At 38.2% G+C, this 26,034-nt stretch overlaps 1 protein-coding gene across 1 annotated transcript in view; it reads right to left on the reverse strand.

Annotated features, from left to right (window-relative positions):
• Positions 1–26,034, reverse strand: part of LOC115437680 (sodium/potassium-transporting ATPase subunit alpha-2-like) — an 86,062-nt gene that overhangs the window by 47,721 nt on the left and 12,307 nt on the right. The window contains exons 4-10 of the mRNA XM_030160992.1: positions 21,511–21,714; positions 19,054–19,167; positions 18,402–18,536; positions 14,742–14,859; positions 12,804–13,072; positions 10,925–11,123; positions 2,807–2,916 (exon numbers count right to left, since the gene is read on the reverse strand). Coding sequence (XP_030016852.1) covers positions 2,807–2,916; positions 10,925–11,123; positions 12,804–13,072; positions 14,742–14,859; positions 18,402–18,536; positions 19,054–19,167; positions 21,511–21,714 — 1,149 coding nt within the window. The remainder of the gene's footprint in view (positions 1–2,806; positions 2,917–10,924; positions 11,124–12,803; positions 13,073–14,741; positions 14,860–18,401; positions 18,537–19,053; positions 19,168–21,510; positions 21,715–26,034) is intronic.

Below are 26,034 nucleotides of genomic sequence, written 5' to 3' on the forward strand. Positions count from 1 at the left end.
AACCCTCTGGCAGGCTGGTTTTGGTCCCTGGGTCACATGTTTGACACCCCTGGGTCAGTGGAAAATCGTGGCATGATTTAGCACAGGGGTCACCAACATCTACCGGTGGCTCGCCAAAGGTCAATAATATAAGAACACAAAACTGATTCGTCATTTGGTTGAACAAGTCAAAATTTCCACCCAATCAAAATTACAAGTGTCCTGCCCCCCCTCTCAAGATGAAACTGTCAACTAGTTGTCAATCAAACTTTAGGGCTGGTTTGCTGTCTGTCAGTGGAGAGGGGCGGGGCCCAGAGGGAGCAGGATGAGCCAGATGTCAGGCAGGTAGAGGGTTCAGCCCTGCAACGATGTGGGCTGAGTATAGTCAGGGAGTTATTTTCATGAACTAGGAGACACGGACTTGTGTTTGACAAATGTGAAAGACAAGTGTGTGTGTCTGATCTGTGGTGTGAGCCTGGCAGTCGGTAAAAAAAGCAATGTGGAGTGGAATTTCACCAAAGTCCACAGCAACTTTTCTGGAGATTCTCCAGGGGGAATCAGCCTCCGTAAAGAGAAGGTAAAAGAGCTGAAAACTAAACCCCAAAAACAGCAGTCCATCTTCACTAAACTGACCAAGGCCAGCGTTTCAACCGAGGCATCATTAAAGTGGTTCACATCCTGGACCAGCGCAAACATATGTGCGCTATCTGCGCATGCGCTCAGACAGCTGGAGTCGGACCTGAACAGGTGCCTCTGCGTTCTACTCCACCAGTGTGATGACTCTGTAGAAGTGACAGGGCGATGGTGGATTTATGTGCACAAAGTTCTGTTTTTAACTGATATGTTTTGACAGCATAGAAATGATCCAATCCTTCAGAAATACAGCAGCACATGCTGGTGAAGTTTTATTGTGTGAGTGACAACGTTCCTTTTCACAATTTTGAAGTATTAAAAATGCACATACAGGTGTGTATTATTAGTTTTAAATAATTCTATTAAAAATATGCAGGATTGTTCCATTTCATAATTTTTAACATAGTATTAAAATATTTAGGAATACAGCTGCAAATGCTTGTATTTGTTTTTTCTACTTTTGATTTTCTTAATAAAAGTACAATAATAGTTTCATATTAACAGTTTTTAAGTATTGTAAATCCTAAAACAAAGAAATATAAATAAATAAAATTATAAATAAACAACACAATGTTACAAACATATTATACAAAATATGCGTGTATGAAAATTTGCTACGTAAATAAATGTTTCTAAATTAGAGTAGCCCTCCGGCAATTATGTAAAAGTAGTTCACAGGTTGGTGACCCCTGGTTTAGCCTACTAATAAATACAATACAAGTCTTTTTTTCTCCATCTGTGCAAACATTTCATATACAAACTTCATAAGGATATAGTCCAAACTGAAGCCAATGGGTAAATATCTTAAATACCACCACTAGTCACTGGGGCTCTAAAAAGCATTGGCTCCCACTGGGTTTCCCTCTAAAAATGAGGAAAAGTCAATAGATTTTTTTCCAGGACTCATTCTGGTGTCATACACTTTATTTGGTCTCTCTGTTAAGTGGTGTGGTGGTCCATCTTTAAGTTTGTCCTCCATTAATCAGATTTCACATTAAAAGCTTTGACACCTGCCAAGTCATAGGCAACTGGTAATTTTTTTAAAAAGACGATACTTTTGCTTGATAGTCAACTCCACTGTAGTTGGAGATAACTGGACTGTTAAATGACTTTGTTGCTGATGTGTGATGAAATGTATTGTTTTACTGAGTCAATAAGTTAGACTTCACCTCTGACCTCTCGGTCTGTTGAGGTTACAACCCCTTTGTCCAAATACAGTCACTTTTGGCTACAAAAACTCAACATGGCACCTGCCAAATCCAAAACTACTGGCTTCAAAATGACTAAACTGATGGGTGATGAAATTGTTCCTCTGTCCACTGATCATATAAGATTATATGAAGTCTATGATAAAAACCAAGTCCTGGTGTCCTAACCAAATGATGACAGGGCTTAAATCAAACCATAAAAACGGTTCTATAACACACTATCATTTCAGTTTGAGCCATACATTAGCAGTTAAATGTATATTGTAGATGACGCTTTGGATCATGGGAGTTGTTGTTTTCATCACTAGTGTTGAGGTCTGGTACTTAAGCTCAGATTATGTTTAGTTAAGTATATTCATGTCATGTCCTTTCATTTTTATGGTGTACTTATAAATAACAACAAATTTTAATATTAGGGACATAATGTTATTGACAGGTGACCAAATGAAACAAGCCACTACAATGAACAAAATTATGTGTAACCATTTTAGATATTTTAATGTGGAAATGTACAAATATGAATATGTGTGAATCTGGAACTGTTGATATGAAACGTACTTTTGGGTCTGATTACACATATGTCTGGTTTGCAACAACATCAAATAGCAACACTGCACTCTACATTAATGCAATGTAATGTTTTTGTTTTCCATTGTCTTTAAATCTCCATCTTGCATCTTTTAGTTCAACATTTGACTTGGAAACTTCCTCCACTGCTGCTCAGTGACAGCTCACCTGATACCGTCCCGGTGCTGTTAGATTTACCCTACCAGCAACCTATGTAGGCAAAGTCACATCTTATGAATAATGTGCATCTATTATTTGACTCAAATCTAAAAAAAAATGCTCACAATAGCCTTGGATCGGACTAAACCTGTTATACCCCACTGCTTGAGAGAGCGGAGATAATTCATGAGGCTTCAATGCAAAGATCTGGAGAAGGCTGCAGTAGCCTGTGTGTGTCTGCGTGTGGTGGAGGTTTATACCATCAGGATGGGAATGTGCTCTTGATCGGCTTTGAAATCAGCTCTGTTGCACAGGCCAGCCACTCGAGACAGAGCAGCCCAAGTTGGAGAGCTCTTGTCAAAACCAGAACCTAAGAGAATAGCAAAGAGAGCTTTGTTAGACTTTTTTGTTACTCTGGCTCATGCAGTATTTATGCCCCTGACTTTACTCTTGGTACACAGTATAACACAGGATACTGTAACTAAATAACAGAATCGAGGTAAGTTAAGTTGAACAGTCCCTTTTACCTTGACAAAAGTAATATTTCAATTCCCCTGCCTGGAAATGGCATGCATTTTTCACCAGAATGTCTAAAAGTGCTGCCTCTAAATTTCCTCAATCAAACTTTTATACTTTCCCAACAAATCGAACTAAAAATGACCTTCACTTTGCTTGCTGGTATCTCCAGTTATTCAGAATTTGACCAGAGAGGTCACCATCACTGTTGTAAAAAATGTATAATGTTAGGTCCATGTGGCACACAGTGAAGTACAGTGCACTGCAGAGGGGGAAAACTATGGCTGGAGCTATTGAACTTGACAAAGCGAGGTGCAAAAGCCTCGAAATCCTGCAACCACTGCAAAAATAGCCACCGGTCCTGAAAAATGAACACACTGTGTTTTTTTCTCTCTCTCTTTAGCACATGCACTGTGTCAGCGGTACATACTTTGTCAGCACTGTGGCTATTTAATCCATGTATCATTTGTCCATTTGTCATTTTTCAAAGTAAAATTTTAAAAAACAGCTTGATTTGGAAAAACTGATGTAATGAGTCCCAAATAGTGAAATAGGAATGAACAAGTAAAAAATCAGGGGTTCAGTGAGGACAGAACAAGGTCAAATCAAAGTAGAAAAAACACTCACTGTCCTGCTTTTTTATAGTGGAAGTTAAGGCTGAGCAAATCATGTCGCAATATCACTTTAATTCTTATTGTAACATACGCTTTATTGCCTTTGGGGAATTAATTAGTTACACTGTCAAATAAAATATAAAACGTTTCAGTGTTTTCTTGTTTTAGATCATTTAATTTCTCTATATTTTGATGATGAACACCCACAGATTACTGAAATGTTCTGCTAATTATGAAGTGTTTATAAAATGAATAAATACATAAATAATTATTATTAATAATAATAATAATAATAATAATAATAATAATAATAATAATAATAATAATAATGAAGACCCAACATCCACCACCGACCAAATTCATCTATTGATCTAAACTGTTTAATATCTGTTCATCCACTAATTCTATCAATACATGTCAATAATTGGTTTAAAATACAGTTTGTCATCTTTTCATGGTCATCAGATATGACCCATTTGGACGTTCAGAGGCTCTGTAGTTACCGTGGAAACACTGTCATCTTCTACAACATTGATTCACCAGTAAAACCCATGGAGTTGGATCAGTGACAGTGGATGGACACACTGGGTTTATGTTCAGTTACTGATTTGACTGAAAAAGTCCCGTTTTCTTCAGTCTTCTCAATTTCTGATATAATAACCTTTGAAGTTACTCTGAGCTTTAATGAACATCTACATGATCAGTGAATTAATTATAGGAAAATACATGATTTACACTGAAAACCCCCCTGCAAAATATAGAGGATAATATCATAATAAATGGTGATAAATCACATAAGAAAGGTTAAATCTAGAGAAAAATCAAGTAACACTGGGTCTTTATAGATCATTATTATTATTATTATTATTATTATTATTATTATTATTATTATTATTATTAATAATAATAATAATAATAATAATAATAATAATAGGTTAGATTTGTATGGTGCTTTTCTTTTCTAGGTACTCAAAGTGCTTACACTGAATCCATTATTCATTCACAGACTGACGGATACTTGACTACTAATCTGTGCCAAAGGCCTCTCCGACCACCACCAAACATTCAGACGAATTCATACACCAGTGTGAGCAGCACTGGATGCAAGGTGGGTGGGGTGTCTTGAACAAGGACACAATGACTCATGACTGGGACAGAGCAGGATTTCAACTACCAACCTTCTGGTTATCAGATGACCTGCTCTACCGCAGCCGCTCCACACTTTATCATGTTTTGAGCATAAATAAGTGTCTTACATGTTTTCAATCAGACTATATTCACCTCATTTTGATTTTACCACTTAATATCCACCAGGTCACTAATTAAACTAATGTTTTTTCAGCCGTGACCTAGAGGGTTGGAGAAGCCACTTGTGACCAAAGGGTTGCCAGTTCAATTCCCAAGATAGGCAGAGAAGTTGTTGGCTCATGCACCCTTGAGCAAGGCACTTAAGCCCCCATTTTCTCCCCAGGCACCTGACATAGCAGCCCACTTCTCCTAGTCTGCAGTGTGTGGTGTGTTCCTGCATGTTCAGCTAGTAACGGGTTAAAGGCAGAGGTTCAGTTTCAGTATGTGTGTTGCATATGCACATATAAACTGACAAATAGAGGCTCTTAATCTAATGTAGATTATGTTGTGTTTCAGTTAAATACAGATACTAGAAGATGTTACCTTTTGTTGAAGCAAATCAGAATCAGAATAGCTTTATTGTCATTGCACAATTAGAAATAAAAACAACATTTACTGTCATACTTGTGTATATAACATGTATATTGGAGTATAGTTATTCTATTTAAACCGAACCCTAAACCTACAATCCTAATCCTGGCTGGGAGGTTAGGGCTGAAGCTGCAGAGAAATCTTCAGACTCGAGGAGAAAGAGAATTTTAATGACGTCACCTCCGTGACTTTCAGGTGTGTAGTCTCTCTGTTTACATTTTCACAGTCTGATATTTCAGCAGTTTCACCACAAACTGTGACTGTCTGCATTTGTAAGTTTATCTTTTAACCTGACAAAATCATACGTGTAAATGGAGGCAGAGTTCAACCAGAATCAAAAAAATAACTTGTCTCTCCACTGACTGTAATACTGTATTTTTCCAAAAAAATGTCCCATGGAGTACAATCAAAAGGGGCAGGACTTCAGCTCTTCATTCAAGATTTAATAAAGGGTTTCTAATGTTATCAAAGTGCATTGGATTCACCCAGTCTGACAAACAATACTGTGGGCTTTCATAGTGCAGCTAAGTTTAACAGTCATTGTTTTGTACCGTGAAAAGAAAAAAATAATTGTTTTTTTCACAGTCATGTCCTTAACCACACCAAAATGGAAAAAGAGGACCATTTATTCTTGTCCAATGTCCAATTTTGCATTCAAATCAAAACAGTAAAAAGCAGACGCACACTCACATTCCATTCTGGTATTTTCATCTCGACCTCGGTGGCATGACACAGTAGTGACCATCACTGGAAACTAGAAACAACCCTTTCTCTCAGAAATGTTGATATTTTTGTTGTTTTGGTTTTATTGAATTTTGGAAGAAAAAAATGAGCCTATTTTCATGTTCTCAGACCAGATGTGCTCATTTATAAAGCGCCACCACAATAAAGACAGTGCTGTGTATAAACAAGCAGCTCAAAGTATTTGTTCAAGTAGTAATCTAAGTGATACTGTCTCCAGAAATATGAGGCTCATCAGCCACTTACAGACCTGCTCTGTTTGATTATCAGCATCAGGATTAGGGGAAAAACTCGAACCTACCCCATCAGCTGGATTTACTTTCATGTTTAATGAACATGCATTGTTATCGCAAATAACGGAAATGAAAACCCATGTTACGGTTTGCTTTGAAATCCAGAAGTATTCCTTGGGGAGGAATTTGCACTAACTTCACTGTGACAGACTACATATAATGTAGCTAAGAAGCTGTCTACCGCCTCAGAACTGATTCATTTCCTTACAGGATAATTTGTGTTCAAGTGCTGCATCTATCATCTACTTTTGACACTGTATTAAAGTGACTCGCACAAAGTCACACAAGTGACTTTTTGGATGGTGGTAAATGTTCGACTAAAGCCATTTTTGCATGTGACTAGCATTATGTGGGCACCTCATGTGATTTAGAAATTCGCCCCCTACGTCTGCGCTCCCCGTGGTGCGTCAAGGCTCCTGATTAATAGGCCATTACGTAATAACTGTCAAGTCTCTTGAAAGATAAAAAACTGTTGCCCCGCGTGTCATCAATCTCATCATCTGTCATGATGTTGCTCTTCTGATGGATTTGTGCTCTTTCTCTGAGTGGATCTCCATAGTGTGATATGAGCGTCCAGATTTTGTATGCACAGCCTCCATAATTCTCAACCAGGAAAAGGAGAATAAAGGCACGGAGAAAAGAAAAAAATGTTGCATATCATCCTAAATTGCAGAGACGTCAATTCATGCGGCAATAATAGTATCTCAGGACCTTTATGTTTGATGAAATATGCTAGGTTATGTTCTGTGGGAGTTTTACAATATAAATTATGGACATGGATCACAGATGATCATCACTATTTTACTGTTACTAATCACAGTCAACTGGGACTGCAGTGGTTTTCTTCCCTGAAACACAGATGCTCCTCATATTCCACGTATGATGGGTGATTACAGTCTTACCTTACCTTGTAAATGACAACATCCATTCTCAGAAATGGAAAATACAAGGCTTTTTTGTTGGCTGTCTTTAAATTTTTTTAGAAAATGGAAATCAAACTTTTTTTTTCTTCCAAAATGCATTACTGTACATGTTTGAATGTTTTATTGTGCTGGCTTAGGCCTTATCTCACCTGGAAAGATTTAGAATGTAACAGCATGTCCTGTATAACAAGACTGACAGTACTCTATTGTTTTTGTATTTGTGTGGGTTTTTTTTGTTTTGTTTTTTGACATTTGATTTTTATATTTTTATTCATCTCTTTTCTTTTAATTTCAGTCTGTTGTATCACTGTGACATGTTTAATGTGTGAAAAGGAAGAAAAAACAATAAAGAGGGAGATACAAAAAAAAACAACAAACATAAAATGATACTGAATTTTCATTTTATATTTTGAATTCATTAAAAAAAATCTAATAACTATTCTTATTTGCACTGACCACAACATGGATTCTAGAGATTTGTGTAGTAAATGCAAAGGTACTCTGACTAAAGACCTAAGATTCTAATGTCAGTATCATCGCCACTGCTGAAAACAGCTAACATGTGCCTAATTAACCTTGGTCACATGTGTCGCTGTCGTACCAAGTCCGTAATCACTGAACATTTTTCTTCTGTTGTTTTCACAGTTCAGTAGATTTCTTAGCTGTGATGGGAGAGGCTAGTGACATGTTTGGTGAATTTGGTTTGGACGATATAAAGAGAAAAGAGATGTAAAAGGTCATTTGTGTTCCCTCCAATGTTCAGCTACGCCAGACTGTAGAACTGCTGTAAATGGATCTCATCTGTTGTAACCCCACAAACTGTCACTGTCTTATCTATATTATAAAAGCAAAGTGGCCTCTGTGTGCATGTATGTGTGTCTTGGGATTCACACAAAATCCGTACAGAGCTGATTGCTGCAGTTTGTCATACTTATACATTTTTGGTCAAGGAACAGACTCGTAAAAATGGCAAGTTGATAGGACCAGTGTTTTGGGAGATATTAGCAGTTTTTGAATAAAATAGCCTTACAATCACGTTACTATACCCAGAACGCTTTGGCGGTGACTGCTGGACAAATGTGGTATAGCATGCACGAATACACAGCAGCATAAAAACTACCACATCTAGAACCCATGGATCACCACAGGTCAACGCACTAGTAAGGTGATAATTTAGGTAAAGTTGAATGTTATAAGGGGGTGTTGTAAACAGTAGCGGCTCAGCAATAGAGGGTGCAAGGGTACCCCCCCACCTGTCTCACATGAAGAAAAAGACATAGGAATCACCTAAAATAATTTTACAAAAACATTAATATTTAAATAAACGAGATACACGTGATACAGCCACTGAGTACTGTGTATCATGTGCATTGAAGTGTAGTTACCTCCGCCAAGGAGGTTATGTTTTTGCCGGCGTTGGCTTGTTTGTCTGTCTGTCTGTCTGTTTGTGTGCAAGATAACTCCAAAAATTATGGACAGATTTGGATGAAAATTTCAGGAAATGTTGATATTGGCACAAGGAACAAATGATTAAATTTTGGTGGTGATCGGAGGGGGGGCACTGATCTGCCTTGGCGGAGGTCTGCGCTCTCCGAGTGCTTTTCTAGTTTAAACGTGTTTTTGGCATTTAATGAGCAGTCAAGTCACATGTGTCCGAGAACTCCACAGACCCTCATTATAAAGGGCGAGTGTTTAGTGGACCCCCCTCCAATACAAGAGATAGATGACCCCCAAGGCCAAGGTTATTATCGTTAACGAAAACAAAGGAAATGACAAAAACTAGAATTGTAAAAACATTTTCGTTAACTGAAATAAATAAAAACTATATTTAAAAGAAAAAAATGATAACTAACTGAAACTGTATTGTGTGCTTACAAAACTAACTAAAATGGATAAAAAAATTATGAATAAAATTCCCTTCGTTTTCGTCTTTGTCAGTGTCGGATTGGTAAAAAATCGATTTATTTCCCTCAGACAATTTTAGCTGGTGACACCATATGATATTTAACAGTCTGTCACTTCTTATCATTTGTTGTTTAGTCGTCTTCTGGTCCCCACTCTACCTGGAAACATATAGACTAAAGTTGGGAGAAAGCAGCAGAGTCCTGTCTGGAATTTATTTGAATTCAACGGTGAAGAAGATAAAAAAAATATAAAGAAACTAAAACTAAGCATTTAGAAAATAACGAAAACTAATAAAAAGTAGCAAACCTGCTCTAAAAACTAATTAAAACTAACTGAATTAGAGAAAAAAAAGTCAAAACTAAATAAAACTAAACTATAATAAAAAATCCAAAACTATTATAACCTTGCCCAAGGCGCAAAAAATTGCCCCGAAGCACCAACCACAAGAGTAAATGTCACATCCCAAAAAGAATCAATACCTTCCACAGAAACAGACTCACCAAATAGGTTTGTGAGTAATATTACTGAGCGATGAGTAAACAGCTGGATAGTTCAGTTTTATCACAACAGACTTCAGTGTGGGGAGTTGCGGGATCAATTCCCGCTATCAGTGATATGTTTTTTAGCCCTTATGTCGCCATGCGATCTACCCGTACTACCTTCACCCCTGGTCTAAATGCATTGTTCATATCATCAGTGGAAAAGACACTTGACAGGGAAAAGACTGATTTTAACAATAAAGTCATAGAAAAGCGTGCATGTTTGAAGGATAGACGGTGAAATTTACATATAAAAACTACTTGACTGAAAACACATACTGTGTATTTTTATTTTAATTTAAATTAATATTTTTAAATAGTGGTGCATGTACATTGGTGTATCCTAGTGGTGATATGTTGTTATAGTGCATCCAAAACCTGACTTGGATACTAAGCCATCAAAAAATACTTTCACCAGCCACCACTGGTTGTAAAATGGTAGTCTACGGATAAAATGCTAAACATCATCTGATTGTTATGAAGCCAACTGTTCCCTTAAGTAGCTGTTTATTTATGGAACTAAGTCACTTCTCCTATAGGAGATTTAGTCACCCTTTAAAGACCCCAAGGCCATGACGTCTTTCCATCTGGAGGTTTGAATCTTTCATTTTCAGTCAGGATACCTTTGGTTCATGTTTCATTCATCTGACTGCAAAAATATCTGCAACAGTGTTGACTGAAGTGCAAAGAACGCCAACATTTTTCTTTCAAAGATTTTTGATATTGCAAAAATTCTTTAATATTTGACTCAATTACACTCTGTTCAACAGGAGTCAGGAATCGGATTGATTCTGCAGCGAGAATCTTGCTGAGGAACTCTGGGAAAAAAACCCTGTTTGCTCCTGAGGAATGTGCCACCCACTGCATATTGCTGCTCAATTAATCCGAGTGGCAGCGCATCCAGCAATGTCTGTTGGCGGCGTAAATATTGGACAGATGATTTTCAGCAGGTGGTCTCACTCCCACTCTGCAGTCACACTCCATCTCTCCATAACCTCTTCATATCTCCCTGTCTCTCCATATTTTCTGCAACCCCTCTCTCTCTCTCACTCTTGCTCTCACTCTCACTCATTCCTCTTTGTTTTTCATCCCTCCCTTTCCCTCCCATCCCTCTCTCTTCTTTCTCACCAGTCTGGTCCTCGGTGGTGTCCGCCTCATGGATTTGGTTGTCGAACCACATGTGGGCCACGGTCATGCGGTTCTGGGTCAATGTGCCCGTCTTGTCGGAGCAGATGGTGGAGGTGGAGCCGAGAGTCTCTACGGCCTCCAGGTTCTTTACCAGACAGTTCTTCTTGGCCATTCGTTTGGCAGTGAGAGTCAGACACACCTGGGAGGACGACAGGAGGTGAGAGGGGAGGGGGGGAGGGAGGAAGAGGCAAGGTGAGGATGGATGATTGTTAGTTGAAAAAGGGAGAGTATGTGCGCTCACTGGTGCAGTCAAGTATTTGTGCATGGGAAACCATGCATGGCCCAGGTGCCAGGTGTACATTGTGTGTACGTGTTTGTTTGTGTGTGATTTCTGTATATCTGGCCAGCTGGTTAAGAGCAGGTGCAGAAGGACATCAAAATACATCAAACAGACACATTCCATATGCCGCATATGACACTTAAACATAGCAACACAAACATTTCCTGCTGTGTCTAAACTGAAGGCAATGAAAGAAACCAGTGAGTGGAAGTTAATTTCTGTTCTGTGACTGGTGAAATGTCGACTGATGGCATTTTAAATGCCAGCTGGCATCCACCTCAGCTCATACTTTAGTTTTGCTATTCTCTTGTGTAGAAAAAAGTTCGATGCACCTAGACATTGGAGCAACTTCAACAATCAGCAATAAATCATAAAACCTCCTTGGCTGTGTCCTGCACTATCCTTAGAACAACGGCTTAACGTTCACTCAGGATGAATTAGTGTGAAGAAAAACACAGGTGTAACTAATAACAATGATGATGGCTCCATAACATGTAGGAGTGCCAGTAAGAATGTTAGTAAACCAGGCGGCATGACGCCAGGACTCTGGAATGCAGCCACTGGTTAGATTATTAGTTACACCTGTGTTTGACAAGTCTGAAATGGATGACAATAGCTGAAATCACTATTTATTCACTCTTCACTGCACACTATATAGAAAATTCTATACACAGGAACATAATGTGTCAGATGACAAAATCCGCTCTTTTGCCTGATTCATATTTGATTGATCGAAATAGTTTTTGCCATCTATTATTCAGTTCAGTGGCTTTTTCCTGCAGGCAAATTCAAAAAATACTTTCTCAGACATTATTCAGGTCATTCCTTTAATCCGCCAGCTGTCTGATTTTCCCTTTTTTCACCTTTAGCACAAAGCAAGATGGTTGTTAGCTTTCAGTAAGTGACAATTCGTGCTACACCGCTTTTTAGTGAGTTGGAGGATCAAGCACTACATAAAGGATAACAGTTCTCCTTTCAAAGTCTTAAAACACTTGACTCTATGAATGGAAAGAGCATCATGCAGTGCAATATAGAAAACAAATATAGGAACAGCACTGGTCCAGCTGGAAATTAAACTCAGTACTTACCCTTACTGCATGAACAAAATCTGCTCACTGACACTGAAACTCGGCCACATTCCAACATATTATTAGGCCATTTTTGGATGGGGATCATGTCATGGGGACAGAGTGTCATGACTGTGAACCATGGCATTGTCCTGTATAAGGTGTGTACAATTAGTTTTCCTAAGCAAGAAGATTGATTGACTTGAGTTATCTTCAAACTGCAAAATTTGACTATGGCCAGTCTTCCCTCTCAAAGAACAGAATGGGTGTTCCCCAAGGTTCAATCCTAGGACCATTGCTTTTTAATCTATTTATAAATGATCTGTCTGACTACAAGTTTACCAGAGGGTGGCTGCCAGCTTTATGCTAATGACCATCCCCATAAATCTAACGAGGCAGCACAGACCCTAACTGCAAAGAGGCAAAGGAAGCTCCCAATTTAAACCCAGTTAAACACAAACACTCTACTCACAGTGACAGTAGCTAGTAGTCCCTCAGGCACATTGGCCACGATGATGCCAATGAGGAAAATGACAGCCTCAAGCCAGGTGTAGCCCAGGATGAGTGACAGGATGAAGAAGCTGACGCCAAGGAAGACGGCCACACCTGTGATGATGTGGATAAAGTGTTCGATCTCAATGTTGATGGGCGTCCGGCGGACCTCCAGCTCAGATGCCAGTGTGGCGATGCGTCCCATCACTGTACGGTCACCTGTGGCTATGACAATGCCACGAGCCGTGCCTAAGGGGGAGGGTTGAATAAAGATATCTGTTAGAGAGAGGTCGCTAAGCTAAAAAACATACTTTCTGTACTCAGGTACAATTACAAGTACTGCAGTAAAAGTGAAAAAAGTTTTGGTTTGTTTTTGTCATTTCTGTCTGTTTTTATCTTCTATGTTACTTTTGTCTTATTTTTTTCTTTTCCACTGTATACACATTTTCTTCTTGTTCATGTTTATTTTGTGAGATAAGAACCATCTGGATATATCAAGAGGTTGACATTTCTATGGTCTATTGTGCAGAAACTGGTCTTGATGTTTAGAAGGCATGCAATAATGTTAAAAAAAAAAAAAATATATATATATATATATATATATATATATTATTATTATTATTATTATTATTATTATTATTATTATTGATAATTCCTCTTGAATCTATTAAATGAAGTAAAGAGCCTGTTTTGAAAATGTAACAAGCAAAAAGTACAGATATGTTTTGGAAGATGAAGTATATAATGCCTGAAAACTCTACTTTAGTGCAATAATTAAGTATTTGTACTTTATAGTTACTTGTCTTAAAAATATTGAGATGAGGATAAGATGCTAAGAAAAAAAGATAGGCTAAAAATAGATAATTCTGTCTTACAAATAACAGTTTATGAGCTAAATGTCTTTTGGCGTCTCTCCTCATGACACAGTTAACGCCATTGATCTTGGTAACCCTCACAGCTTTGGTCACATACAACAAGTACAAGCATCACTGCAGTGATCCACAAAGAGACAAATGACTGTTGACAGTATATAAGACTCTGCAGGAGTTGAGCGCTGTACTTTGTAACCTAGAAGGAGGGTTGACCGCAAGGTGATGCCTGGATGAAGACTATGACGGATGCTGGTGTGGCTAAATTAAAGGTGTTAGCAAGTGATTGATGTTTGGGAAAACTGAGCAGATGCCTGACCGACTGAGTGAGGAAGAATCGGAATTTACATGCAATTATGTCAGTTTAGGACCTTGTGGTCGGTGTTTTCACATATACTGTGTATTTAGATGAAACGCCTCCTAGCTAAAGTCATTTCAGTCCAGATCTGTGGATTATCCACATGAATAAATAAGATACTGTTTCTTTAAAGCATCGTCTCTACTGATTTATGTAAAACCTTCATTTTCAAAATACATTTACCAACGCTATTAGTACGGAAGCTTAAATCTTGATCCATATTACTGTCTGTACTGCTCTAAGCAAAATTAAATAGCAGATCAAATAAAGGCATCCGTACACTGCTGTCATGACTAATATGGATATTCAGCCTCTGGATAAACCACCTGACACTGCCATACTCCATCTTATGATAAAAAGAAGTTTAGACAGTAAATATTGACAAAGTTGCAGATAATAATATCAAATTCCCATTAGAATTCCTTCTGCATCACCATCTGATGATGGATAGTGCTGAAATACCATATACAATCCCTGTTGCTTTAGTCTCTAATGTAAACATTCATTAATACATTCAAAGTCAATAACTATACATTGAATAACACGGACAAATGGAATAGTGACTCATACTGTGTCAAATAAACTCAGTGTAAATCTCCAATGAGGATGAGTAGGTCTCTCTTAATCTCTGGTAAAGAAAAGGCATTCACAGGCGATAAGAGACTGTCTTGGCCAGATGTGGCCCACTGACCCTCAACACAGTTGGTGGAAAAGAAACAGATGTTGCGGGTCTCCAGAGGATTTTCATGGGTGAACTCTGGGGATCGGGTCTGAGGCTCTGATTCTCCCGTCAGAGAAGAGTTGTCCACCTTCAGAGAGAGAGAGGTAGACAGGAGGAGACAAGTGCGTTATCCCGAGAGAGTGACACCGGAGAGAAGAGAGAGAGGTGAGACTGACAGGAGGGAAATGAAAGAAGTACCGAGGAACGGCAACAAGTGCAACTGTGTTATACTCTGTCATCTCAAAGCCTTCTCCTGGTTTGTGCTGATTTCTCATGTTCAAACTTGAAAGGCTCTACATTTCTTCGTAGGTGACGCAACTTTTACAAGTGACCAAGGTTTTATTGCATGGCTTTAAAAACTCAAAAGTGAATGGTAGCAATGCTCGAATGGTGCCATTTTAACAATACAGCAACAATAAAGAAAGTAACAGAGGTGAGACAAAGTCATCTGAGCTTTGGAATTTTATATCAAGGCCTGCTGCTATCGATTATTTTTGTCAATCAATTCATCTATTGATTGTTTTCTACTATTTGATTCACTTAAATGATTATCTGAATGGGCGGAAAAAAAATTTGTAAAAATGTGAAACTGACATGTATATAACAACAAGAGTAATAAGAGCATATAAGTATATATAAAAAATTAAGGAAACGAAGCTTCAATTCAGGAAAATTGTGAATGAATAATTATTTTTTAATCGATTTGAGTTCGATTGAATCGATTATTCAATTAATCATTTCATCTCTACTGACATCCGGTTGTAAAGAAAGTCCAGTAAGAGCCAGGTCAAGTGTGAGTTATCAGTATATTTTTTATTTAAATGAACCAGTGTTAATCATATCATTTTAATCATCTCCGATTCATTAAGTAAATCTATTCTCAGACACAATACCAGGATCCCCCTGCCTCCCCCCATGGTTCACAGGGGTGTATTTCGAGTCAGTTACCGTAGTAACAGGCCATTAGTTTTAGTAACATCAAGGATGTTGGACTAACTACACCACTGGTCGTCCATCAGTAAAGAAACAACCCAGGTGGGAGAATAAAATGCTGCCAATTTGCATTTTTACCAAACACAACTACATTACTTTAATGTTTCTGAACCAAAAATAGGTTTTGTATTGAAATCTTTCGAAATGTGGAGATCAGTGTAGGGTGTTTTAACTGCTCATGCCCATTTTCAATGTTAAGTTCATAGGTAGACCCCAAGGGGTCTTGTTCACAAGTGAGGGAAGGATGGAGCATGAGACTGACAGACGGATTGGTGCAGCGTCTGCAGCGATGCAGTCACTGTATCAGTCGGCGTGGTGAAGAGGGAGCTGAGCTGAAAGGCAAAGCTCTTGATTTACCGGTCAATCTACACTCCTACTCTCACTTATGGTCATAAGCTTTGGGTCATGACCGAAAGGACAAGATCCCAGATATAATCGGCCGAAATGAGTTTCTGCCATAGGGCGGCTGGGCGCACCCTTAGGGATAGGGTGAGAAGCTCAGTCACCAGGGAGGAGCTCGGAGTAGAGCCGCTGCTCCTCCACATCCAGAGGGGCCAGCTGAGGTGGCTCGGGCATCTGTTATGGATGCCTCCTGGACGCCTCCCTGGGGAGGTGTTCCAGGCATGTCCTACTGGGAGGAGACCTCGGGGAAGACCCAGGACACGTTGGAGAGACTATGTCTCTGGGCTGGCCTGGGAACGCTTCAGGGTCCCCCCGGAAGAGCAGGAGGAGGAGTCTGGGGAGAGGGAAGTCTGGGCATCCCTGCTTAGACTGTTGCCCCCACGACCTGGCCCCAGATAAGCGGTAGAAAATGGATGGATGGATGGATGGATGGATGGATGGATGGATGGATGGATGGATGGATGGATGGATGGATGGATGGAAGTTCATAGGTAACTATTTAATAGGGATGCACAATTTGGTGAAAAAGTCATATATGACAATATTGCCATGCACATTCAGTTTTTCCAATAATTTCATCTCAAATTGAACTAGCATAAAAACACAAATGTTTCAAAATTTTTTCTCTGAATCCATAATATCACTGTACATTCACTGGACCTTTGGCAAAAACTGCACAGACTGACATTTCACTTACAATTCAATTGCTTGTGCAGTTTAATTTAAACTATAGGTATTATATCTTTCTTATTTTTATGGTTATATTTAAACATTATTAGGCTTAATTAACAGGTTAAACTTGGAGAAAAAGTTTGCAAAGATGTGGGGAAAAGTAACTCACGTTGGATGTAGTGATATTTAAACCAAACCCGAACCACAGTACTTTAATAGTTTGAACTTATAAACTTGCATGACTAAGGATGCAAACTCCAATCTCTGGCAGCAAAGTTCCTTTAGTCCAAACCTGTGCACCTGAGACACCTTAAGCCCAGTGAAGACAATGAATGAATCCATCCATCAATGATGAATTACTTTATCATTACACTTTTCCATGGCTGACATTTTACATGTGCGGTTTTCAAAAATGTAAAAAAAAAAAAAATTCTGGCAGTCCAGTTGAAATAAAAGCCAAAACACGAACACATAAAATACCACCATTAGTTTTCCATCACAATAACAATGTCCAAATCACACTCATTTAATGTTAATCTACATTAATTTATAACTATAACATTAACATAAATTAACATTGTCAATGTCACAGTTATTGCTTCTCCATCTATTATCTCAGTCTTTTATTGACCACAGCATATTGTTTAAAACCAAAAATGATAATGTGCTGTTTGTCTGTAGCCAAATGACACTCAGTACACTACTGTTACATTTGACAGGTGTCATGTAAACAGTATTTTCAGGTTAGATTTTCCAAGTAAGATATGTGGAATGTTCAGATGCAATTCTGGTTTTCTAAGGATTCTTTGGACACAAATAAAGCAAATTTGGAACCTGAATCTAATTTGCATGTTACTGGCCAACTGGAGTAGAGAGAGACAAAGATGATATGAGATATTTATATCTTTGATACTTGGATATGAGCAAGTATCGTAGAGCTGACCTTTTCCAGAAGGTGTTAGAAAAAATTAAAGAGGGAGTTCACACTGTGGAACCAGTGGGCAACTTTGAAAAACACTATTTTAATGGGGTATGCACAGATAAATGTAAATCAGAATATTGTTAAATATTGTAAACTGACTATTAGGATTTTTTTCATTTCAGAATAAGGGTAAAAACCAAAGTATTTTGTGCTTGTAGATTTAAATGTGTTTCATCATCGTACGTTTCTATTAACTTTTAGTATAATTATTAATTGAGTTGAGGTCAAGTCATGTAAAGTCATGAGGCAGAAGTTACAGTGAACTCACAAGTCATCAGTGGAAAAGTCTTTTATGATTCTCAAGTTGACCTTAAAAATCATCAAACGCCTGAGTTGAGTTTGATTCTTGTACAAGTCGCCTGTGTCGAGTCCACACCTCTGGAAACTAATTAAAACTAAATGCTATTAGACCCAAATACTGAAATGTTGGAGGAAGTACAAGTACAAAGAACATCTTGCTTCCTTAAAGGGTACATTGTAATAACTTTGTCTTCTTACAGGAAACGAAAAATTATCTAGCATGACCAAAGTCAGCAGATTCCCTCTGTGGCCCGTGCACCCCCCCCCACCCCTGCTGGTACCTTGCATCCGCTGGAGGAGATCACTCGGAGGTCAGCTGGGATGCGGTCTCCCCCTTTGATCTCCACCAGATCTCCCTGCACCACAAGTTCAGCATTGATCTGCATCTTCTCCCCCTCCCGGATCACCATGGCTTGCTGGCAATGAATGAAAAAATAAAGACAGTGTTAGTGAGAGAGAGAGAGAGAGAGAGAGAGAGAGAGAGAGAGAGAGAGAGAGAGAGACCAGAAGGGAGTGTGAAGAAGTGTGTGTGAGAGAGTCTGGGAACAGAGAGGATTTAGTCAGCAGAAGAGAGGGAAGAGCAGTAAAAAAGAAGAGCCAGAGGGGGTAAAAGGTATATGAAAGGAAGAGATAGTGGAGAAAAGGAAGAAGAGAGCAGGGGTGAAGACAGGTAAGGAAAAAGAAGCACAAGGTAGGAGTGAAAAGAGCCTAAAAGATTAAAGAATTAGGGAATCGAAGTGCTAGAGGTGGATAACGCAGGGGGAGTTTTTATGCAAACACACTCACAATCCCAACTTGGCTCAAACATTTATTCTTCCTTTGTGCAAGCTTATTAGGTTTCCACTAAAGTGAGTGTGTAAGCCCTACTTGAGGGACGGCTTATTGATTCAGAAAGCTCTGAGACTACACCAAACACTGCACGCATCAACTTACCTGTGGTACCATTTTCTTAAAGGAGTCCATGATGCGGGAGCTTTTGGCCTCTTGGAAGTAAGAGAAGCAGCCTGTAATGATCACCACGGCCGCCAGCACCACGCCCAGATACAACTGCAACAGGGGTGAAGCAGAACCACGGGGGGGGGGGGGGGGGGGGGCTGTGTCATTATCGACTTAAAGCAGAGGAAAAGGGGATTTACAGACCTCAGACAGGTTTTAAAAGCAGCAAAACTTTAAACGGAGCGAGAGAGAAGAGTTTAAAAGAAAAAAAAAAGGAAGACAGAAAGAATGAGCCTGGGGAAACTCTGGGTCTTAGCTGGAGATTTAAAACGGAACAGAGCTAGATTCTCGTGTACTATTCCTGTCATCTTGGACGCTTCATTCAGTGTTAGTCCAAGTGAACATCTGTTTTCCAAACCCAGAAAAACCAAGAACTGAGACACTGATCACTGAGGCCACCAAGAGACTTCTCCTTCTCCTTCTTCTTTTTTTATTTTAAAGCTGCTGTAGGACTTGTAGTTGTGTGACAGGCAAAGGCTGAACACTTCTATTCTGGTTGTTTTTTAAATTCTTCTCAGTAAATATTTTCAGTTCTGCGCGTGAGAGGTGCCAGTAAAAAAAAAAAAACTGTTATGATTCAGCTCATAGTGAAGTAAACAAGACAGTAAGGCACTTCGGATGAAAGCATCTGCCAGCTGGTGTACTGTATGTCCTGGACCCAAGGAGAGTACAATTCCTAAATCCTGAGAAGTTTGCTCTTGGAAGGTGCAGCTTTGATTTGACAGCAACAGCACAATGTTTTTGCTATTTTACACTTGAATTACTTTTTTTTATTATTGCAGTGCAAAATACTCTGTACCAAGGAATACATCTATATCCTCAGAAAATCACTTGTCAGTGTTCACAACATTTGCCTCCTACTGAGCGTTCATATTCCAACCCCTTTGCTTTGTCTCTGCTTGTGTTTTTTTGCAGATTCGGGCTTTTTTTGTTCTTTCAGTCTTCTTATTTGAGGAGACACCGGATGCAAAGTATAATAAATGTGCAAATAAGCAGACTAATGCATGAGTTCCATGTTGAAAACTGGCTTCATGAGAAGTCTGTAGTACGTTTCTTAAAACTGCTCGAGACAATGGAGTTGTTCACCTTGACAAATGCTTGAAAATAATCAAAGTTGAATTCTAATCTGACAACAGCATTGTGTAAGATCTTGTTAGAGTGGATTTTCATCTTAAATAACCCATTTCACATTATGCAATAGTGTGAGTGCCAAAGCTGCAGGCGGTTGGGACTTTAAAGAAGCTCACCAGAGCATCCAGCTGTACATACTCAGTACTGAACGCACAGATTAAATCATGAAGAGATTAAAGCTATCGCATGTGTGCATGTGTGTCTATCTTCAGTATGTTACTGTATATTATGCAAGGCGGCTTTAATGCCGTCTGGGGTGGTGAGGATACTGAATGATGATTGCATAATGACTTCGAGTCATAAAGTGCGATATGCTTGACTGCTCGGCTCCATTTGCTCAGCAGTTGGTGTGAGTATTTATCCGTGCTAATGCTAGGACCGATGCCAGTGTCAGCGGTTGTTTTTACGTCACAGTTTCAGCAGGAGGGGACTCAGCATCAGTGTGGGACTAAATCAGAGTGTGTTGTAATGTTTTTTCCCCTTTTTTTGCTTCTAAGTTTTAATAACTGTTGGGTTTTTACTTTCCTTTTCCTCCTTTCCCTCCCTACATTTCTTCCTTCAGTGATTTCAGGCTCTGTGCAGGCTTATGTGTGATCATTTCGCTGCCACTTTGACCAGAACCTTGGAAACGGAAGTCTTCATCTCATACGGCCACCCTTAGGGAAGCTCATCCCTGCCAATGCAATGAAAAAAGATGAGCAAAGAGCATCTCAAAATAACACTAGATACTACGGCAGGATTTTCAGCAAGAACGTCATGAATTTAGTAAACCAAGTGATTAGAATTAGAATGAAATCATTTTCAAAGAGTAATATTTTAGTAATACAATGTCATTATTTTGGCAATTTCTCATTATCATGAGTTAAGTCATTATAGTGAAATACCTGGTCATTATTTTGAGGAAATATTCCCTTTATTTTAGATGCTAAGACGTTATTTTGGCTCATGGGATCTTTTTTTTCTTTTGATTCCATGCCACAAAATATATAAAAAAAAAAGAAAAAAAAGTGAAGAAAATTCACCAGAAATAGATGATGCATTTTCTCCCTTTCTGTCTTCCACTGTAAAGCATAAATGGAACAGATATGGGGAGGGTTTGAAAATGTGAAATTAACACCTCTTTGTCATGTAGCTGCATATTCCTGTTTTATGTGACTGTGTTTCCTCATGCCTACCTGCCTTTTGCCCTGTGTGAGAGATTATCATGTAAGGTGCACACTTATACATACATAATGCATGCATGTTTTACAAGCAGTTTCTCACGTTGTCATTAACTGGCTCATCCTCCGTGGCCACCTGGATGCTGTAGGCCAGGAAGCACAGGATGGCACCGATCCAGAGCAGGATGGAGAAGCCGCCGAACAGCTGACGGCAAAACTTGACCCACTCCGGGGTTGTGGGAGGCGGGGTCAGGGCGTTGGGACCATCTCGAGCCAGCACCTCAGCAGCCCTGGCGTTGGTCAGGCCCTAGGGGAGAGTCATTTTTAGGAATAAATGTCTTTCTGCCTGAGCCGGGAATCTTATTACAACACAACGGCCCATTTTCTCTGCAGCTTAAAAAGCAATTTTACTGCTAGTGTTGCAGAACATCAAGTATTCCTGTCTGGCCTATTTAACACCAGAAGTATAATAAACTGGGTGACTCTTCTCATCTAAGGTGCTTGGCCATAAACCTGTTAGATGAAACTTTAGTGGAGTTTTGTTTTACCTCCAGACATTTTACACCGAGCGACCGTGGTCTAATTTATCGTATGTGTGAAAAATACAGGAAATACTGGGTGGCACTGTGTTTAAAGGGACGTTCATGAGGCTGACACAAGATCTATGATCAGGGTTTTATTTCTATCGAAAAAGCTCAGGCTGCACCTCACCTCTGGGTTTGTGTAAAGCACTAGAGCTGTTACGATATGGAAAAATGAGCTGATTACACATTTTTATACAACTATTTGTGATTAATGGTATTTTTGATATTATTTTTGGTGACTATATGCCAATGCTGTGGTATGTGCCTTACAATAGTTTAAGTCAGGGGGGAAAATCCCAGTTTATAGTGGGGTGGGGGGAGTAAATTGTAAAATCTCAGAGACTTATTCCTGGGGGGGCAAGGAAAAACATGCTGTATCTTTTTACTGTTTTGTCTGGCATGCTCTCTTATTCTCCATTGAAACTTACCTTACAGTGTTGTTCAGATGTTTTCAATAATGATATTAAAAGTACTAATAATATCTTCATCCTAGATCCGTCCGGGGCCTGACATTTAACTGCATCCATCTACTGCCTTGTAGGTTGAACTACCAGTAAGTTGAGTTACTAGTCAGCCTGCAGGCTCATATCATCCATTATCATCACTGATAAATAAACACTCATCTAAATGATCCAGTGACGGTAACGGTGTGTTGTTTCTGAAGACATGACCTTGTTAATAAGCTCTGTTCTGTCTTGTGTTTTTAACCCTTTCATGCATACTGGTCACTACAGTGGACAGTTATTCTACAGCTTTTCTCTTGTATATTTATGGGTTTTGTTGTTTTAGTTGCATATCAGCCAACACAGTGGACACTTCTGCATCATTTCATACACTGCAATTCATACCATTACTGTAACTTTCCTGTTCTTGATAAACCTGAACTGCAGTAACATATGTGAGTGTAAATCAATTGTTAATTGTTACAAGACTGTAATCAAGATTTTTGTTTTTTTTTAACAAAAAGTTGGGGAGTTTTTTGCATATTATCTGAGTGAGTAATAACTGATAATATAGTATGTTAAAATGTGAGAAAAGATTAGCAGCATTTAAAAACGTTTTTATTTCATAGTTTTCACGCAGTTTGTCAATAAATGCATGTTTCTTGGCTTCAAAAAATTAAACACGTGGTGTCCAGCTGAGTGGACATTTTTGGATTAGGTTCATAAAAAATTAAATCACATTGTTTTTTTTGTTTTTTTTCTTTTCATGTCTAAAGAGGAAAAAATCACTGAGGAAAAAAAAAAATCTTGCTTAAGGTTCTCATAATTTATGCATGAAAGGGTTAAATCCATGCTTTTTTTTTTTCTTAAATTTATTGGTTCAAATGCTTTTTCTTTTTGACATCTTAAAGTTTGTTTGTTCAAAATGTATATGTTTTGTATATCTGAATATTTTCAATAAAGTTAAGGGGAAAAAAATGACCTTATTAATAAGCATTAGCTACTTACTAGCTTAAGTGGAATGCTGATAAATTTGTATTTGTATTTATTTATTTACCACAATAAAAAACAGTGCAGGGAGGGAACGAAGCCCAAAGGGCTTGTACAGAGTTCCACTCCCATCATCTACTATAAATAAAAAATAGAATGTACAAACATAAGAAAACCATAATTAAACAACAATTAACAATATAGAAAACACTGAAAAAGTCAGGACAGGAGATGTTTTTTCAGTAAGTTTTTGAAAGATGAAAATGACAATATAGACTTTAGAGACATGTCTAGATTGTTCCACAATTTAGGACCTCTAAATAAAATATTAAATTGATGACTAGATGTTCGACAGAAGGGTAAATGAAGATTGTCACTATGTCTAGTTGAGCATAAATGTAAATCGCATGAAAAACTAAAAAAATGATGAAAAGTGTCCGGAAGATCTTGCTTATTATTGATAAACTTGTGCACAAATAAACATGTGTGATAAACACTGAGTTCATGAACGGGTAGTATTGAATATTTCCTAAAAACTGGTGCTAATAAAAGGCGGTGAAATTGGAAAAAAGCAGGACAAATGTTGCTATTGCTATTACAAGTGTGTGCTCGTTGAACAGTTGGTGTGATAAATGACTTAGTGTCTTTCAGTCGTTGTGGTTTTATATTTCCGTTGGACTGGCTGTTGCCAGTGCCTGCGTCGGACTTTCTAAAAATAGAAACAGCGGACCTGCAGCTCGTGCTCAAAGTTGAAGAGGGCCTCGTGCACTGTATCATAGTAAGGAAGGGGGTGGGGAGTTGTAATGTCCAAAACTTAAAAAAAAACAAAAAAACACTTTTTTTCCACTTTTATTATAAATAGGATCACTTTTATCGTGCCTTCATTGGATTTTGATAAATTATTTAAAATTATTTTCTTGTTTTGTTTGTTTTGTTTGTTTGTTTGTTTGTTTGTTTGTTTGTTTTTTGGGGGGGGGGGGTACATTTCCCCCTGTCCCCCCTGGATTTTCGCCTATGGTTTCATTATACACATACACCTCATGAAGAAGACATTTCTTGGCACATATTGTAAATTACATATATGTGACAAAAATAGCGAAACAAAGTACAAAATAAATTACAGTGACATGAGTTCTCTGTTGAAATAACAGCAGGAGATGATGAATTTGACGCAACAAGATAAATTGTCAATCAGCAGAAATCAATGTGGAAATAATGACAAAATGCTGTATGTTGTTTCTGTGTTAGTTTCACCCATCTGATTTCATACAGGTCACCAGAGGAAAAATACATAGCAATATGTGAGTTCATTCTCCTAACTGAATTAGTAGTGTTCTAAGAATTTTGACCTCAATAAACCCATGTAAAAGGGAGAGGAGAGGTCTCAGTTGTCATAACAAGAAAAAACATAACAAGATCAAAATGACAAACAGACAAAACAAGATAAAACAGAATCAGACAGGCGTCGTGTAAAACACATAACAGGATAAAAACATCAAAAATGAAAAGCTAAAAAAAACATAACAGATGTAAGAAGAAAGTAACTTAGAAGATGTCTAAAGACTTTCAGAGACAGTGTTTTGATTGAATCGCAAGGGATGCAAGGTCCCGTCCCTTCCACTGTGTCCTATGGGATGTAACTGAGAGGAAAAAATGAATAGTGGTCGAAGGAGAGACAAATAATTTCCTTATCCCATGTGACTTGTGCTGCCATTTACATTTACAATGTTTGTCTACTTAAATATAATTTTACAAGTCCAGAAAGTCCCAGTCTGTGGCACTTTTATACTTTTGTTATTTCTATACATTTATAGATATTTTATATACTGTATATCAGGGGTGTCAAGGTCATTTTAGTTCAGGGGCCACGTTCAGCCCAATATGATCTCAAATGGGCCGGACCAGGAAAATAATAATGGTGAAAAATGTAGAATTACATGATGAAAATGTTTACATCTACAAAGCTTCCTTAAAAATATAAATAATATGAACATTATACATGGGCATTACAACTTACAGATCACAGTGGAACTACAAACACAGAAAACATTTAGCAACAGGCAGAATATTGTTAAAATTACATTTATTTTGCGTAAGACATTTCAGGTTGTCCATATTTGTTCAGGTTATTCACATTTTTTGTGAAAGGATAGTTTATAATTGTAAACATTTTCATGTTTTACATTAAAACAAAGACAACATTTGGAGTTGTCATTATTTTTTTTAGGTTATTATGGACTGGTCTGACCCACTGGAGATCACATTGGTCTGTATGAGGAACCAGAACTAAAATTATTTTAACATCCTTGATTGCTCATATCTTAGGTGTAATTATTGCATTTCACACATTCATCCCACAGGCCAGACTGGACCCGTTGGTGGGCCGGTTTTGGCCCACAGGCCGTATGTTTGACACCTTTTATACTGTTGTTATCGTTGTTATTTGTATTTAGATGTTTTATATATATCCTTTTACTTTTATATTTTTTTGTGGTTGTTGTTTCAGCTGGTTGTGGAATAAAGGACAAGTTGTTGATCATTTTCAGATGTGTCTATTTCACAGTTTTACAATTTTTTTTTTGCCTATTGAAATAATCATTAAATTGAATC

The sequence above is a fragment of the Sphaeramia orbicularis genome, chromosome 17 (genome assembly GCF_902148855.1).
Source record: "Sphaeramia orbicularis chromosome 17, fSphaOr1.1, whole genome shotgun sequence".
NCBI lineage: Eukaryota > Metazoa > Chordata > Actinopteri > Kurtiformes > Apogonidae > Sphaeramia > Sphaeramia orbicularis.